General features: G+C 24.8%; 2 protein-coding genes across 7 annotated transcripts; both read right to left on the reverse strand.

Moving 5' to 3' along the window:
• Positions 1-958: 958 nt before the first annotated feature.
• Positions 959-3,317, reverse strand: LOC113550490. Its single transcript, XM_026952367.1, has 4 exons — positions 2,907-3,317; positions 2,710-2,827; positions 1,511-1,594; positions 959-1,437 (listed from the first exon to the last, which is right to left on the reverse strand). The coding sequence occupies exons 1-4, from the start codon at positions 2,956-2,958 to the stop codon at positions 1,068-1,070; spliced, it is 624 nt and encodes a 207-aa protein (XP_026808168.1). The 5' UTR covers positions 2,959-3,317; the 3' UTR covers positions 959-1,067.
• A 3,950-nt stretch (positions 3,318-7,267) lies between these two features.
• Positions 7,268-17,795, reverse strand: LOC113547881 (myrosinase 1-like). Of its 6 annotated transcripts, none has more exons than XM_026948443.1 (13): positions 17,723-17,795; positions 17,498-17,645; positions 15,791-15,880; positions 15,196-15,446; positions 14,598-14,732; positions 12,793-12,915; positions 12,536-12,716; positions 11,624-11,863; positions 9,878-10,029; positions 9,673-9,816; positions 9,364-9,470; positions 7,550-7,740; positions 7,268-7,474 (listed from the first exon to the last, which is right to left on the reverse strand). In XM_026948443.1, the coding sequence occupies exons 2-12, from the start codon at positions 17,526-17,528 to the stop codon at positions 7,584-7,586; spliced, it is 1,611 nt and encodes a 536-aa protein (XP_026804244.1). In that variant the 5' UTR covers positions 17,529-17,645; positions 17,723-17,795; the 3' UTR covers positions 7,268-7,474; positions 7,550-7,583. The 6 variants fall into 6 exon arrangements, with proteins under 6 accessions (XP_026804244.1, XP_026804242.1, XP_026804241.1 ...); XM_026948441.1 differs by having other exon boundaries at positions 7,554-7,740; positions 15,773-15,880; XM_026948440.1 differs by having other exon boundaries at positions 15,773-15,880.
• Positions 17,796-18,978: the final 1,183 nt, after the last annotated feature.

The raw sequence follows: 18,978 nt of genomic DNA on the forward strand, positions 1-18,978 counted from the left end.
CATTTAGCATCATGTGATAAACCACTTTTGTTTTATTTAATTATTAAACAATTATTGAGTTCATTATAAGAATATAGTTTTTATTCTTAATTGTATCCTTATAAGAAAATATATTTTATCAGAAAAATGTTTCCACATTTAATTTTATGTCTCTTTGCAAGGCAATTTAATTATTCTTCTCTGAGACTTAAACTTATTACTTGAGCTCAATTAAAGTTTTTTTAATATGATAATGACATAGGGACACCACATGACCAACCAATAACCATTAACCAGTCACTTGTATTCAGAGCAAACTCTATAGCAGACAACAGTTGATTTTTCTTACTAGAATATTAATATTATATATTTATTAGTTTAATAAAAAATTCCAATCGACCCTATCCAATAGTTGCATGTATTTTTATGACTACGAAGGAAAAACATATTCTCATTTCTCAGTTTAACTTTATCAAAAAGTTTGACCACCCCTGGACTCTAAAGGAATTAGACATATTTTTAGTATCCTAGCAACCGCTTAAAAGAAATAACAAACAATTATTTATGTAATAATAAAAGTTTATTAAGTATTATTTAAAATATGGCTCCATCTTTACATTACCAAGTTATTCTTTATTTTAATCGTTATTATTTTTTGTTGTATTACATTCTTGAGATGATAGTTTGTATTTTAAAAACTTATAAATTACCATATCCAGCCAGGATAGCAGTTGTTGAGTGGTTCATTCTTGCATTATTGTACCCAGTACAAAGAAGCCGTATAGCTTTGGGCAGCAAAGGAAACCTTACTGATAAAGCACCACCTATTGTTATATCATCAATACTTAACATTACAACAATCTTGGGTACACTACATTTAATTAGATGGCAAACATATGTAATTTATTTAGAATTAATTATTGGTTATATAGAATTAACTTTTGAATCAATTTGTTTTGTATTAGGATTTATTCATTTATTAACTCAAAAATCAAACATGTATTGAAATATAAGTAATACAACTTATTATTTTGTATGTATAAGATAATTTTTTTTTATAATTTGTATTATTAATAATATTCTAAAATTTAATTTGAATTTAAACATTCATCTTCTGATGAATCCGTGATTGATGAATTTGTGTCACAATCCATGTTTGACGAATTTGTGTCACTACTGTAGTAGGAAGTACCAACACCACTATCTTCTACAATTTTATCAATAAACAATTCTTGTAACTTATCTATTTCTTCATTAGCTCGTCTATTATATGCATTTAAAATTACATGTAGTTCATAATTGGATCTTTTAACTAAGGCCGTATGTAATGTAAGTAAATGAATTTTTTCGACTAAACACTTATAGTTAGGTCTATTAGAAGTAAAATCTCGCTCAAAGTCTGTTAATCCATCACAAGCTGTTTCCCAATTTATTTCAAGTTTGCTTTTACGTAATTTCCTAAAAACGATAAAATATATAAGATAATTTAAAACAAAATTAACAATAAAATATATTTATATTAAATACATACTCTTTTAAATGAATTTGTTCTTCTTGTTTACTATATACCAATTTTGGATATTCTTGTTTACAACTTATCAATTTTTCAGTGTATCTAAGGAATATGTAAATCGTAATAAAAAATATAAAATAGATTTAAAATATTCAAAATTATCAGTATAATATCATATGATTTTCATATCAATATTACAAATAAAATAAATCCCTTGAAAATGTAATTGTATTTGTATAAAAATATATGCTTCTATTATGGACATACAGAAAGAATTATTTTAACTTTTTTATTTAATATTTATGTGATATAAATATAGTTAAGTAGGTTTGTATAAAATTAAATTTTATTTTATGGTAAAATGGAACCTGTTTTATTTTTTTAACTGTATAATAGGTTCCAAATTACGAGTGAAATTTAAATTTTAGTTTTTAGTAAAACGTATATAGTTTTGTTCTAGTTTTTAGTGTAAAATTAAATTAACTAAAAAATATTTGCTTAAGAAATTTTGTTAAGTTTAATGCAATACTCACAATTCAACAAGTATAAAATAGTTGAACATACTTTTGTATGCTTAAAAAGAAGATATAGATGCTGTTTATCAATAAGTAATAACAATTTTTTATTTTTTTGTTAGAATTATTAATTATTATTTATTTACATCCTTACGTATTGAAAGAATCTTTTTAATATATTTTTAAAAATAAATTTACTAAAAAAAATTAATTTTTAGACCATTTTCAGGCCTATAGTTTTTATCCAGGGTCGGCCTGGGTACCTGAGGGTCCAGGCAGGAATTATTTTCTGGAGCTCAATAATAATTTTATACTGTAACACAGTATAGTGGCCCGGGAACTATAATACAGCAAGGGTCCAGGCAGGAATTCCGGGCCTCCGACCGACTCTGTTTTTATCCATCTACTCTAGTGTTTCACAATAAGTGTTTGTTTAATTTTAATAATTTTATGTCTATGAAGTTAATGATATTGAATTATAATAATAATCTATAATTATTAATAATATTAATATTAAATAAAGCAATAGTCTTAACCAAATGAATAATTGGGATATATGCTAAGGACTTTTAATACAGAATACAATGTAACTTTGCTAACATTGCATATATTCTATAATAAAATCAGTTTTTATAAATTATTTTTAAAAACGCCATATATTTTTACTGTATGAAGGTCCGTGGTTTCAAAATATAAACTTACTCTTGTAATACTAGTTTTCCTTGACCACCAAATAAGCTTGAATTAGAAAATATATTTTCTTTTTCTTCGTTTACCCAATGCATATTCTTAAACAGTTCTAATTGTTTTTCATGATTATCTGGAATGTAGATTTTATATTTTACTAAATAGTTCAAAATACAAATATATTAATAATTGTAACATTTCCAAGAAAGTACCTTCAGTTGGTTTTGGGAAAAAACTAGAACGGCGTTTTCGATTGTCAGACATTTTTTAATGTTAAATTAAAAATGATAATAATATTTTGTTATAGTCGACCAGGGGTAGTATTCATGCAATCAACTATGCTTTAATACCAATTATATAAATCAATGAATTCATGAAAACAATACTTTGAAACAATAATATTTATTATTAATCTTCGATGGATAAAATGCAAATTCTAATTTAAAATTACTGTTACCAAATTATTATTTACTTTGCCAATATGTATCACTAACGATCGTCTAGAACATGATATTAATTTGTGGGTTTTAGGTTAATAATAAATGGTTTTAAATTATAACTTATAAATCTAAATTTCGAACTGAAATGCATGAAATTGTAGTTTAACCAGTAACTGTTATCAGTGTTATCAACATTATTTTTATAACGGTTGACGAAGAAAAATAAAAAAATGAATATTCTGTTTGAACCATAATAAACCGTCTATAATCATGGTTACATAACATTTTAGTTCATGGTTTAAACCGCCTTAGTTTAAACACTGAAATAAAATCTAAACATTCGAAACGGCTACTTTTTTTAATAGCAATAATCATAAATAGTAAATTGTTAATACTATTTTAATTAATTGTCAACAATATGATACGAACATTCATATACTTTTTTATTTAAATATCAATAGTTGAGATAATCCGGAAGCACTACAATTACATTTTAAACCAGTGTTGCCGAACAGCATTTTTTTCGGCGGGCTACTACGAAAGTTATTTTTAGCTAAATGCGACTTGTAGAATAGGTTTGGCACATAGAGTAATTAGAGTAAGTCTTACTCTATAGTTAGGCATCATATTTTTTTGTTCCTTATGTATATATATTAATTTATAGAAGTTTCCATAGAAATATATTAAGCAGATAATGTAGGTCTCTACACTGTTTTTAATAACAATTCACAAAGATTCATTTGTATCAAAATACATTAATACAATAATATAAATTGAAATGGGCTACTATAATTTAATTCCAAAGAAATCAAGTACGTCGTTACCTAGTATAAAAAAGAAGATTCATGTTAATTCAATAGTTACATTGGTACGTTTTCTTCTAAAATTAAAATAATTAAATATATTTTATGTCAGCATATAATATAGTATTTGTTGTCTCTTTCCTACCCACGCGTTACATAGATACATAATAATTTTCTATTCAACATAACTAAATTGTTTTATCCAAAACTCCAAAATAATATAAAAGTTAATTAAACTATGTATAAAATATTATCTGTATTTTTTACGTTGGTTTTTTACATTATTCAACTGAAATTAATGAACATTTTTAGATTTTAATATTATACAGCCTTTTATAATTTATAATATTTTTATATTTTCTAAATAGTGCCATTGTATTATTGTTTTCTTTTGGATTATTTGTACTAGCCCGTGGCCAAGTGATTTTAGAGGTAATAATAATACCTTCATTTAAAAATACTTTTGTTATTAATATGCTATAGATGCATAGATGAGTATTATAAAAATATTCATTTTTTTTTGTATACCTATAAAATATAGATCAAGGTTCTGATGTTTTATGGAATTTGTTGATATATTTGTTTATTATTAATTTATTGAACTGTTTGTTCTTGTACGATGAAGTGAGTAAAATATTACAATATTGTATTTTATTTTTAATTCGATTTTTAATTGCCTACCTGATTTTCTACTTAAAGATTATTAATTTTGTTACTTAGTTAGCTACATTAATAAAAAACAATTTAATTGTGTATTTAAGCATATAGATAACACAACGAGTGACCAAAAATATGGACCAGTATTTAATTTATGTAAGACAATTAGACACGTACTATTTTGGATATACGGTGTCTTTATACATGGATCGGTGATTATAATTGGGTTGCAAAAATTAAATGTTGCGTAAGTTTATTTAAATATTTTAATGATTTTTTCAAGGGTGTAAGATCATCTTTGCAGGTCAAGAAGTACCTATCAGAGTTTTGAATTAAATATTATAAAAAAATGTGTAATTACTGGTTATCATAAACAAAACCTATATTTTATTTTATTAAAAAAAAAAAAAATATTATGTAAATTGTAGGTATTTATATAATTGTATTGAGTTTTTATTTTATACAATTTTAATTTAATTTAATGAAATTATAATTATAAAATATATTTACTTACTGATAAATTTAACGTATGTGGTGTATGTGATCAATATAGATATGCACCCTATGATGCTTTGTATAGGACACTATATGTATAACACTCTAATTAGTTACATTTTCTGACATCACACGTAATAGCTATCTTATTAACCAATAAGCAATTATAACAATATTATAGCACATTAACATCTCTAAAAACATTTAAATCTCATAAATGATTACTAATTAAGTTTAATAACTGGTTGATTGAAATTATTGAAAGTAAATCCTGCCAATTTACTTTGATATTTCACACTAATATAATTACCCAACCATCAAAATAAAAACATATTAATCCTGAAAGAAACCAAGTATATCTTAATTCTTGGTATAATTTTAAGTAAGAGCCTAACTTAGAAATCTCATAATTTCCAAAACAAAAGGAAACTTTTTAAAGCAGTCTTCTAAAATTCCAAACTAAATCTCAAAATTAAAATGTTTGGTATTTTACAATATAATAGTTAGGTCTTAGGCCTGTCTGGTCATATGTCATTCAGATTTTACGGCCAGTCAAACCCTCCAACATCTATCCCAAAATATATACTCCAAAATATATAGCTTTTTGTATACCTACTTAATAATATAATGTTCAGAAATGTAACCAATGGGTAACCATTTTAAAAAATGTTTATATTTATTTATATATAATATATAATATTTATAATTATATAATTATGTATAATATATATTATATACAGTGTGTTTCCTTTATGTATTTATATTAACGGGTGGAGCCCTATACCATAATTTAAGACATAGAAAAATTTACAATTAAATGGAATACAAAATATTTCAGTCTAGTAATCTCAGATTAATATGGGGTTTTGGGAAGAGATAAAGAATACCCAAATACACATTTTTTAATGGCTGATGAATATGTTGGTATAATATATATGACTCCAAAACCAGGCTCGGATCCAAGGGGGGGTAATGAGCCATGCCCTCCCCCCCCCCCGTAGACTAGCACACAGGTAAATTTTAGGATGTCTGGTTTTGGCAGCCGATATAATACGATATGCACATAGTATTGCCCCCCTCCCCACGTAAATATGTTCTGGATCTGCGCCTGCACTATACAAAAGTTAAATCGTAAAATTCGAGGATTAAAATGAGACTCTTCGTAATTCGACAGAATAACTAAATATATAACTTTGGCAAAAATATAAAAATATTTAAAAAAGTGGCAAAACCGGAAAGCACGGAAGCGTGGAAACACGCATGTAAAGAAACGACCATTTAAATATAGAGACTTTAGTTTTTAAATATAATTTATTATAGAATTTTGTTGGGTATTTATAAAATAAACACTTCGTATATTCAAATTGGTTTAAAAACAAACTGAAATATTAAGTAGGTATACTTACATATTATATATACGTACTATCTAGTATCCGGACTACTTATATCGATTATCGGTTGAGAATTTACTTTACTACCATTGTTTTTAACGCATACAATATTTTTGATTTTACCTCTTTGCTAAAATATTGTACTATTTCTACTAAGGTTTATTATACATTTTTATATACAAAAGCAGCGATACCTTGTGACAAATCACAACGAAATTTAGATTTTAGAATACCTATAGAAATAGAATCTAGTTATTGCATTTATTTTATACTTACGTACCATGGACACCTCTAATAAATTCTCAAATAATTCAAGAATAAATTCTTTTTTATAGTTATAATTGTTTTATGTGTATAATAGTATTATATTGTATGTTTGAAATATATCATACTATAATATGTTGTTAATTTTGTTTTTTAGTTTGAAATTTGAATTGGTCAGATTATATGTACCTCGAGTGTGTTTCTTAATTTGGAGTTTAATATTTCTTTGTAAGTTCACAACTTAACTATTATCTATCTGCCTTTATTCTTATGAAATAATATCAATCATTCTATCATATTAGGAATAATATATGCTCCAATATTTTTAATTTATTCTGTGATTTTTACTTAAATTATAGCCATTGACGTATATTGGCTAATGAAATCTTGTGTATATCATCAATTAATTAATGCAGAAACGCCAGAACAGAAAATAAAAATCAATGTTTAATAATAGTCAAACCAAATAAATAAAAATTGTATGCTAAAATAATGATTTAACTATTATGAGTACATTTACATATTTCAAGATCTTATATTTATATTTTATTTTCATCGCATCAAGTAAAATATGCAAGTATTTTCCATGAACTTATATAATAGTAATACACTGTTGCTGCAGAACAGACAAATAACTTATATATAAGCATAAGGTATATAAAAAAGAATATATATTTGTGTAGTAAAATATTATTTCAGCACCTTGTCAATAAGTGGGTTTTTGATTAACCTGCAATTAAAATAATAAGTAAAATAGCTATAACAAAGTAAATTTAAGAGAACATTATTTTTATTTAATTTTTACCTACTCAAGGCATTCAACTTTGCTTTAAAATGATCTATTTTGCTATACTATTATTTTCACAATACAAATCATCCAATACATCAGGTAAGGTTTTTGTTTGAAATAACTGCTTAAAAAACTGTAATGATTTCTTTGGATATCTAGAACGATTCTGGTCATTGAAATCAACTTTATATATTCCAAATTTTTCCCTAAAACATTAAAGTATTTTAACAGATATTTTGTTTTAAATATTATAATATTGTTATTATTTTTTAGTTTTCATAAGTAATATCGATAATTTTTTTTTTTATTACATTCTGAGATGAGCTCAATGTATCGATTTTATAATAATGTGTTTTGCTTTTTGTCTTTTATCACTTACTTTGTATCTGTAAAAATGCTTAAATTTTCAAATTTGGAGGTAGTTTATCATAGAAAATTATATTAAGGTTGGTACTTAAGGGGGAGAGAGTTAACATTTCAGTACCTTGATTATTAACTAAAAAAATAAAAATAAAAAAAAATTGTTTTTTTAATAAGAATTGTTACACTAAACCAGTTTTTGACAAAACTGATTTTTATAAAACGAATAACCGTAGAAACTTATAATTTTTACAATATTTATATTATTATTTCTTAAAAATGGTATAATTTTCAAAATAATTTGACCTTTTTGAACTATTTATAGATAATTAAAATATTCATTTTTTTTCATAAATGCTGATAGCAAAATAATTTATGATTGATTAAAAATGTTTTAAAATATATTAATACAAGGTTCTTCAAAAAATATTCTTTTACAATAACTAAAACATGTCGACAATTATAGGAGATACAATATTTTATTATAAGGTTTTTAAAGTTAAAATTTTGATCAGTTCTCGAAATAACAAATTATTATGTTTAATTTATAGTATAATATTGATATTATCATATTTAATTAGTTTTTTATGGCCCTTTGAACTTTGAAGTTTAAATGTTTACCCGTAAAACAACTGCTTAAACAAAATTCGTTGATATCACAAAAAATTGCAAACTAATTTGTAGTTAGAAATTTATAAAACAATTTCGTTTTATATCAAAATTTTAAAAATTGAACATAACATTCCTCATAAGTAGACAAGTAGTTCATACTAAAACCATAAAATCTTAAAATATATTAAAACTTAAAAGTAATTATATTTTAGACAATTTAAGTTAAAATTTGAACGAAATTATTAATTTACATGTATAATAAATAACGATGTAAATTATTTTGTTATAATTTAAAAATATTATTTGTAAATCGTAAGAACTTATAACTTTTACGTACTTACCTAAATTATATTATTATGAATCTTACTATATGCAATGACATTTATGATTTATTTTAAGATAATATTATCTATGTATATTTATACTTTGAATCTATTTTTACTGTGTTCAGTATTAACAGAAAGTTGTTATTAAATTTTGAGTTTTAGTTGATATAATTATTAATTTGGTATAAATATATATTAATATAATAATTAAATACTAATAATATAATAAATGTAGTACATTTTCGGATAAAACTATAACATCAACTTTGAACTCATCGTAATATTGTTAAAGTAAAATAAATGACTTTAATAGCTGTATCAAAAAAAATATCACGAAATTTGTTTAGTAATATAGATCGTTTCCCCCCAGAATCGTAGAATCGTTACTCGTGTACAATGATATGTCATTTAATTCAAATTTAATAGTTTAATACACCTATTACAGTGAACCATTCGATTATTCGACACCTAATATATAACAGAACAATACCCAATTGACTATCTCTTTTTAGATGATTTTAATAACTTTACCTATATCCAAAAAACCACTCAAATGAATCCAAAAATGACCAGACTTCATAACCAATCACATTACACCCATCTTCGTATATTGCATTGAGAACAGCACTCAAATAACCCTAAAAATGCGATATTTTAATTTTATTTAGGCGTATATAGATAGTAGATACCTATTATATTTTTAATCTTATATTATATTATATTTATCTAAACAGTAAACTTAATTTTAAATGTTAATTAAACACATTTGTATTATAAAACAAATGTTTTACTAAATTTCTTTTTTTTTAATTTGAATGAACTATTTAAATTTATTTTTACATAATGATATCTTATTTTAATGAATGTATCCTCATCTTCGTTTCGTCTTTTGTTTGAAACGCCGTTTTCAGTAATAATAATCTTAGGATTTCCATATGTATCTCTAATCCAACACAACAAACTACGCATGCCTTTGGGAGTTTCCTAAATATATATATTTATAAAGAAATAAAATAAAATTATATATTTTCAATTCGGTACTTACTTTTATCCACATGGGATTTGAATAAGGAAATTCTTTAATTAATGATAATTCAAAATTAGAATCTAGAGTCTTTAATGGTTGGTTCTGAGTTGACTGTAACTTTGTTGCATACACCGAAAAATAATGATTGATACCCAAAAAATCTAATGTCCCTGGATAAAAAATAAAATATTAAATTAATTGATATAATGATTTTTTAATCAAATCTCAAAAATAATAATTCACTTATTTATAATTATAGGTAGGTATACTCTGTAATTTATAATAGCTATAAGGGATCAGAGAAAATTTTGTTGACTGTACCCTAACTTAATCTATTCAAAAATTATAAACATTCCCACCAAGCACGTTTTTAGGTCGTGGCGGTAGTTCAATCAATTCGAAATATTTTTAACAAATATTATTTTACGACATAACATTGTAATTTCATAAGATTAATTACGTATATACACATATAGGATTTATTTAGCATTATCAATTAAATATAAACAATAAAACTGTTCAGTATTTTACTTATGAACCTAACCTACCTCAGAATGTGTTTCTCTGTAGCTGTCTGATTATTATACTAATTTGATGTAATAATTGTATATATATTGAAGTAAATCAACTGAAGAAAAATGATTGCATATAAGTATATTGAAAGCGAGCACAGAAATCACACAGGTAAAGTTAATGCGTAAACAGTAATATTATGCTTTTATTAAAATAACAAAAATATTTTACTCCGATCAAAAACAATCAAAAAAAAAAAAAGTGGAAAAATAGATAACTGCTATAATATTACCTATAGTCTATACTGTATACAAAGTGTCGAGTGTACCTCGTCATTAAGTAATAAGTATCTAGTAAGTAGTCATTATTAACTATTATATATTCATATGTATTGTATGTGTTGAATTTGAATTTAATGGTATATATTATTGGATATTATATAGTCTGATTGAAGACCGTTTGTCAGCCAATTTCACTTAATATATTTTATGGTATATTATAGTAATACGAAAGTATTATATTAATTATTAATTTCTATAGAAAACTTTTAATTTAAAAATATTATTGTGTGTATAAAATATTATAATTTATAATATATGTTAAATAATGTATTTTATCTATATTATACATAAGTATATTTAACACGATTGTTTTCAATCTTACGCTGAATGCTAAATAAATATAGGTACCTATATCCTATTAGGTATTTTATATGTAATTAAAATTATAGATTTTTTTTAAAACATTTATTGGAATATATACATTATATAATCTGTAATGGAGTTTATAATAAGCATATGTGCGTAATATAACATCGACATGAAAAAATGTGAATAGAGAAGTCATCCAGCAGTAACACTCGGACTCGGGTACAAACGAATAACGATTAAATGATTAGACTAATTAAAATATGTATGTATTACATACATGTTTTTTTCTTTTCTATTGTTTTTAAAAGGCCTAATCCAATAATAACACAATTTTGTAAAAATATTGACATACTGATATTATAAATATTTTGTATTATTACTATTATTAACTTATTATAGTCAAATAGTTAACCATATTATTATAATAATTTCAAATCTCATTTGAAAAATATTTTTTTAGTCGTTAGCTGCCACAAGATTATTATATTTGATGTGGTTAACACTTACATTTTTTTTTTAAATAATTCATATTATTATATGTTTCAAACAATTAATAAATATTATTTATTAAATAAGTACTCATAACATTCATATTAAATACCTTTGATTTTATGTCTTTCGTTCTCACTAAAATCAAGCAGTCGTTTCATTGATATTCCATTAGATTTATTAATTTCCATAACTCCTTGTTTTACATCTTCAGGATAGTCACCGAAAAATAACGGGTGGGCAAACACTCCAAACTGCCACATACGAGCTCGGTGGGCAGCGTAATGATCTTCTAAGGAACTTATGTTTTTTGGAAAATACCATTCCATATTTAAGCTTATACCTATTTGACCTACAATACTATTCTAATTAATAATTTTGAATAAACATAATATTATAAAATAGTTAAAATAAAACTATTTATCATAAATAGGGCTGTATAAATAGGATATAACGAAAAAGAATTTTTTTTTAAATGCTTGTGGTCTTATCCTCTCAATCTTCAAAAACTTTTTTCTTACAATTAATAATATATTTTTATATTATATAATTGAAACTTGAAAGAATAATTGAATAATTTACAATATTATGATTGTCATTAGCCATTAGCATACTGATGACTAGTGATATTTCTTTCTTGGGTAGAAAATTCCTAAATGCTGTCTGATTATAATTATATACCTTTTTATACTTAATAAAAGGACTGTAGTCGTTAGTCATTTTAAAAGTAGCTAATTAGACCTATTAGCTTTCTAAAATACCAAACCTGCACGAATTTATAATGGAACCAAGTTAAGACAATGACCAGTTTGGCCAAATAACTAGTTTTGTCCCATGTTGATTATTGATTATCGTCTTAACTTAGTCGCATTAAAGTTGGATTGATTTTAAATTTAAAAACGGATTTATTAATACAGTAAACTTTCTAATGAATTAAAATCTGTATAAAATCAATTTTCCTATACTTGGCTCCTTAAAATACGACCGATTACAGTCTCCCCCAGCCCTTAGTCGGAATACTAACCATTTTGTAATGGTCTAAATTCTCGATTGTATATATGGTAAGCAGCTGCGTGTGCTAATATTGTATGATGTATGGCCAAATAATCCCCAAAACCACTTTTGCTTAATGCAGGTGCTCCGCTTACATTTCCATAACTTTCTGATACCAAGTAAGGTTCATTGATAGTTATCCAATATTTCACCTAAAATAAAGTATGTTTATTAATTAGAAACATTATTCTTAATCGTATCTATAAATTAAAAATTTTTTTTACATACACGATCACCAAATGTTCTGAAAACTATTCGAACATAAAGAGTGAAGAACTCTACTATTTGTTTGTTACACCATCCTCCCAAATCTTGTATACACTGAGGCAAGTCCCAGTGATAAATAGTCACCTAAAATGGTTATGGCGTTTAAATGATTTTTAATTTTCATTGCTATTAGTCTATCACTAATATACTATATATTTATATATATATTCTAAAGATGTTATATGTTTTAAAAGAATTCATACATTCTGCAATGTCAATAACCTGAGTAAGGACTAACTTTAGACTATATAGCACCAAACTTTAAGGGGTGCCATCAAAATTTTTCATTTTTTTTATTTATAGAAATAGTATAGATATTACTTAGGTAATTACCTCTGTATTTAATATTAGTTTATGTTTATTGTTTACCATATATTCGTATGAAGTATAGATGCAAAACTATCCTTAGTTTTAGGTAGTCTTATTGTTACATATTTTTATTATAATATCGTTAGCTTAAATGTTTATTTTTGTAAAATAGTTGTGTGCTATCATAATAAATAATAATACAACTGAGAGTAATCTCTGTTGCAAGTATCTATTATTTATTGGCCATAGTACCTACTATATAGCTATTATATTTAATATAATCATAATAATAATTTGTTTATTATTATTTATTATCCATAGGTACTAAATATCTGCATATGCATATGCAACAAAACTTTACAGTCATTTGTGTGCTTCTTATTTAAAATACTCTCTAAAGCGGTTATCTATACTTATCTATACTAATATATAAAATGATACTATGATAGCGTTTGTTTGTATGTCCGGGATAAACTCCGAAACTACTTATTCATTTGTCGTACAGTTTTTTTTAAACTGAAGAGGACATCACAGAGAATGACATAGGCATAAATCTAGTCCGATATAATTAATAAATAATTAGTTATTATTAATTAAAATAAACATATAAATTGTATACTTATATATATTATTACGGCGGCCCGCGGGTTTCCAGTTACCTGTAACCTGACCTTTTTTCTTTTTTGTATATTTTATCGGGGAGTAGATATAAATAATTGTTCCGAGAAGTAAAATACTTTCCGTACCATGTTATTTCAACAATTTTACTATCATAGGTCCTATATATATTAGATACTAATATTGTTTTATTTAAACATTATACTAGCATGTCTGTTTAGTTAACAAAAACCACTCCAAGAGACGAGTTCTTTGGTATGACTATAATGTTTCGCTTATACTAAAATGTTAGCATGGAATTGGTTATTTAATTAATCCATACTAATATATAAAATGATGGCGTTAGTTTGTATGTTCGGGATAAAATCCGAAACTACTTATTCAATCTTCGTGCAGGTTTTTTAAATTAAAGAGGAAATCATAGAGAATGTTTTAGGCATACATTTAGTCCGATAAAGTTAATAAATAATTAAAATCTTAGGCGGAGCAGAGACCGGTATGTAGTATTGAATATAGTCATAAAAATGTTTACTTTAGATATTTTTTAGATATTAATGTGTTAATTTTTGAGTTAAATGAAGTTAAAAAAATCTGTAAATTTAAAGAAAATGTTTTTATCAATAAATTCTCAAATTCAAAATGCCTACCATTAAATTAAGTGGACAAAAAATTACTAAGCTAACAATATAATTTATTTATTTATCTTATAAATAATCGTATAATAAAAATATACATAAGCAATAATATTCAGCAATATTTTTCTTTAAGTGTCTTATTTTTTACGCAACATTAGCATTTTACAAAACTAAGTAAATAATATTTTTAGTAGGTATACTTACTACGGGTGTAATATTGTTCTCAATCAATTTATCAATAAGTCGATTGTAATATTGAATACCAGCAGGATTTATGTAACTATCTTCGCCTCTTGGTAAGATACGTGGCCAACTTAATGAAAATCGATATGATTGAACCTAATAAATGTATAATTTATTTTTATAAAAACCAATGAGAACACACGTAATACAAAGGTGCTTATTGGCGTAATTTAAGATTTTACTAGACAAAAGCAACACTTATAAATAATTTATTTCAACAATTTTCCGTTTGATAAAGATTGTAAATCGTAATGATATCATACTAACATTTTTACATTAAAACACCTAATCCTATAACTATACGCCTAGATAATGGGCGGGGCAGTGGTTGTACATTTTTCCTACACATCATAGGACATTCGACAGATAGGTATATATCCGCAACCAACGAGTTCCCAGCTATTGAAAAGTGTTCATATTTAGTATTAGAAATAACTATAGTAATTTAGTCGTTATACGAGGATATACTTGTGATAATAATTTAATTTACGGTATATTAAATTAAAAGTTTAGACTGTTTTCAGCACCTTTAGCTAATTATAGTTGATGAAATACTTACCTTCAGTTCTTTAAGAAGCTCAACGTCTTCATCAATTTTATAATAACTATTACAAGCAATATCTCCAGTAATAATTGTACGGCCTTGTTTATGGTTTACTTTATTGTACATAGGTATTCCTTTCGATATACACAAAAATGAATTTTCTGAGATCATATCTACCTTTGGAAAATTTGCATCTGACTCTAATTCGTCCATAAATAATTCTTGCTTAGTGTGAGCGATTCGATCCCATATACTCTCTGTTTTTCCTTTTCAAGTATATTACAAAATTAATTTGGATTTTCATCTTAATTAATAATTTATCTAGATATTAAGATAAAGTTTAGTAAAAAATATTTAAATTTATGATGAAAATCTCTGAAAACCAATCTTAAAGTCACATTGTACACATACTAAATTACTAAATAGTAAAAACACTAAAAACATATATTAACATTCTATCCGTCATGTAATATTAATTTTTAAATTCTAAACGATACAAAGAACGTATAGTTTTATAACAAAGTAAAATATTTTATTTTGAAGTTATTTATGTATTTTTTTTTTTTTTTTGTAATATAAGAATTAAACATACCATCATCATTCCACGCACCTTCGATTTGATATGCCGAAGAAGCAGTACCAAGCATAAATTCTCCAGGAAATTGTTTGTATTTACATTTAAAATGTTCTAATGAGAGTCCTAATGCAATAAAGTAAATAAATAGTTTAGAATGTTTAGATAATGATAATAACAATTAGATACATATGAAACACTGGTATACGAAAAACGATTCCGAACGAAAATGATCTTTCAGTCTAGGATATATCATATTATTATTTATTATCTATATTTAAATTGTAATATATCGTTATATTTTACGCGATTTCATAAAAAATTAAATTCCATACGCTCTTAAATTTTTTTCTATATTGACAATAGAATTTTTTTTTATAGTTACTTGAAGAATAAGTTATGGAAAACCTTGTGTTGGGTTTTTTAACCTTAAGTAAAGTGAAGTAAAAAATAAATGCACTATTATTACTAGAAAACGTGATGACAAAAAAAAAAAAAAGATACATCATTGTAAAATCAATACATTCGTCACTCCGTTCTGAATCTAAAAGCTTAAATTGTAGAAAGTACGCAACAGTGGCGTATCGTGAGTACTGAGTATAGTTTTATGTAGCAAACATCATACTCATATACTATTATACTGTGTGTATACACTATAGTACTGTACATACTACATAGGAACACTTCAAAATTAGCCATGATAATTTTATTTTTGCTATTTTGTAGACATTATTCCATTCAATTTTATTAGTTGGTTTAATATTGAACTACAGTAAACCACAAAGATACAAATAAAATGTTTACAACTTGTTAAACTTGTCATTTTTAATCCGAAATATGTTAGTATTTTCATTTTTCATTATTCCTCATCCTCAAATATTATAGTTGAACTTGAGCAAATTTCATTTTTCAAACCATGTGGAATCAAAAAGTTATAAATTATTAAATACAACATAAAATATTGCCATATCGGGTAATTTTATTACCTAAATCTACTAATCATTATAATGTATTGATTTTACAATGGTATATTATGTTTTTATTTTTTTTATTTTTGTGTCTGTCATCAATTTTTGGAGTAGAAATAATACTTTGATTTTTGACTACAGCCCATCTTTGAAAAAAAAATTATTTAGTTATACTAATTCGGGCTTTTTGGGGGGAGGGGGGTTCTGAAGTAAAATGAATTCTAGTAGTTTTCAAAAGCGTCATGAAAAATCCTAAAAAAGTAACGAAAAAACGCAAATTTTTAAGCATAATCAGTTTTCGCAAAATCGATTTAGAAAATTGAAATTATCGATTTTTTTAAGTTTTTTTTTTAAAATGCCGATAAAAAAATTTGGTATTCTAAAACTTCTTTAAAGTTTAATAAAAGGTTTATTATAAGTTGTACTTATCGTAGTAAAAAAAAAATTAAGTTTATAAGCATTTAAAGTTCAAATATTTAAGTAATTAGTAAGTAATTTTGAATTTAAAAATTCATAACATTTTGTGATTTATACCTAAAGTTAAAAAATCCAATACAAGGTTCTCCATAACTTTTTCATCAAATAACTGTAAAATAAACCAGTGTCAAAATAGAAAAATTTTTTGAGCGCATGAAATTTAATTTTTTACGAAATCGCGTAAAATAATGATATATTACAATTTAAATATTGCTAATAATAATATAATATATCCTACTAATTATCCTAGACTGACAAATCATCTCCATTCAGAATTGTTTTTCGTATGCAATGATACCTGTCATTGCATTCAAATTCAACACATCCATTAAATACAGTCATGCACCCCGCGAATCGTTGTAAATTTAATGAGTATTCGCAAAATAAGAACTAGAGAAGTTTGTAGATTTGTACGCTAATGATATATAGGTCTAGCTAGTATACTACTAATACAAAATAATAAACAATTTATAATTCTCAAAAAATACTATTTTTATATTATAATCAACAATGATATACTTACTATCAAATTGAAAGTTTCGATCGACCATTTTTCACTTCTAACGAGTAGATAGCCTAGTTAGGCAACAATTAAACAATCTATGCAACTGATAATTGTTATTTATAATATTTATTTCAGACTATCCTTGATAACCCCATACAGATATGGTCACATGGACGACAGTTTTAAACTAAAAAAAAAACTATTCATCAAAGTAGATCAAATGATCAACTTGAATATAGCAAGTGTACAGACGTAGTCCTTGAATTAAGACCCAAGTTACATTAATTTAATTACCTATTATATTATATGTTTTCTTGGGTTTCTTGTTACTCATAGGTACCTATATACTTTCTTAATTTCTCCATTGATTACATGATAGATCGATATGTAACCTTGGCACCTTGCATACAAAGTAATTAATTTGAGTATCTAATTCTTTCGAAAAGTTATAACTTTATAGAAAATATTAATATATTTTATCATTAGGTACAAGTTAAAGATTTCTTTATATAATTTAACATTTTACAATTTAATTTCAAACAAATAGTTAATTATTGTTATAAAAAAATTTACAATTTGGAGTTCAGATAAACAAACTAGCCGTAAACGAAATATATAAATATAATAGTAGTACCCGCAATTAAATATTTGTTACTAATAAACTAACTTCTTGTAAATTTAATTTTTATGTATTGAAATACTCCCAAAAAAAATTTTTCTGCTTCAGCACATAAAATTAAAAATGTATGGTAATATCCGTAAAGTAGAAGCTTTTTGAATTGTAGAAGACGATCTGGAGAACAGTAACGTGGTTCAACCGTCAGGTAAAATTTTTACATAGTCTGCATAATGCACATAAACTTTGATCCATTGGCATATTTACAACTTTTTTATAGTATTTTTTTTTTTTTATTTGTATTTATATAGTCAAACTATAAAACGAAATCAAATTTTCGGTTCTTATTTGAAATCATCAATCCCTGGAAGGAGGGGAGTAGAACTCCCACCCATAAATACGCCACTGCTTTGATCAAGTACTATCATCAATTTGAAGATGAGAAAAATTGAAAATTTTGGTTTAAAAACGACAAGTTAAATAAGTCGTAGACATTTTAGCTGTGACTTGTTGTCGAATATGACGTAATATACTAATAATATTAAATGTAATAACGTCTACAAATAATAGACAGTTATTTGTTTGTAAATTAACAATTGTACTTTAATTAATTTTCGAAATCTGGTTATAACGTCACGGCCGATTATGTATAAAATAT

This window comes from Rhopalosiphum maidis, chromosome 4, assembly GCF_003676215.2.
Source record: "Rhopalosiphum maidis isolate BTI-1 chromosome 4, ASM367621v3, whole genome shotgun sequence".
Classification (NCBI taxonomy): Eukaryota; Metazoa; Arthropoda; class Insecta; order Hemiptera; family Aphididae; genus Rhopalosiphum; species Rhopalosiphum maidis.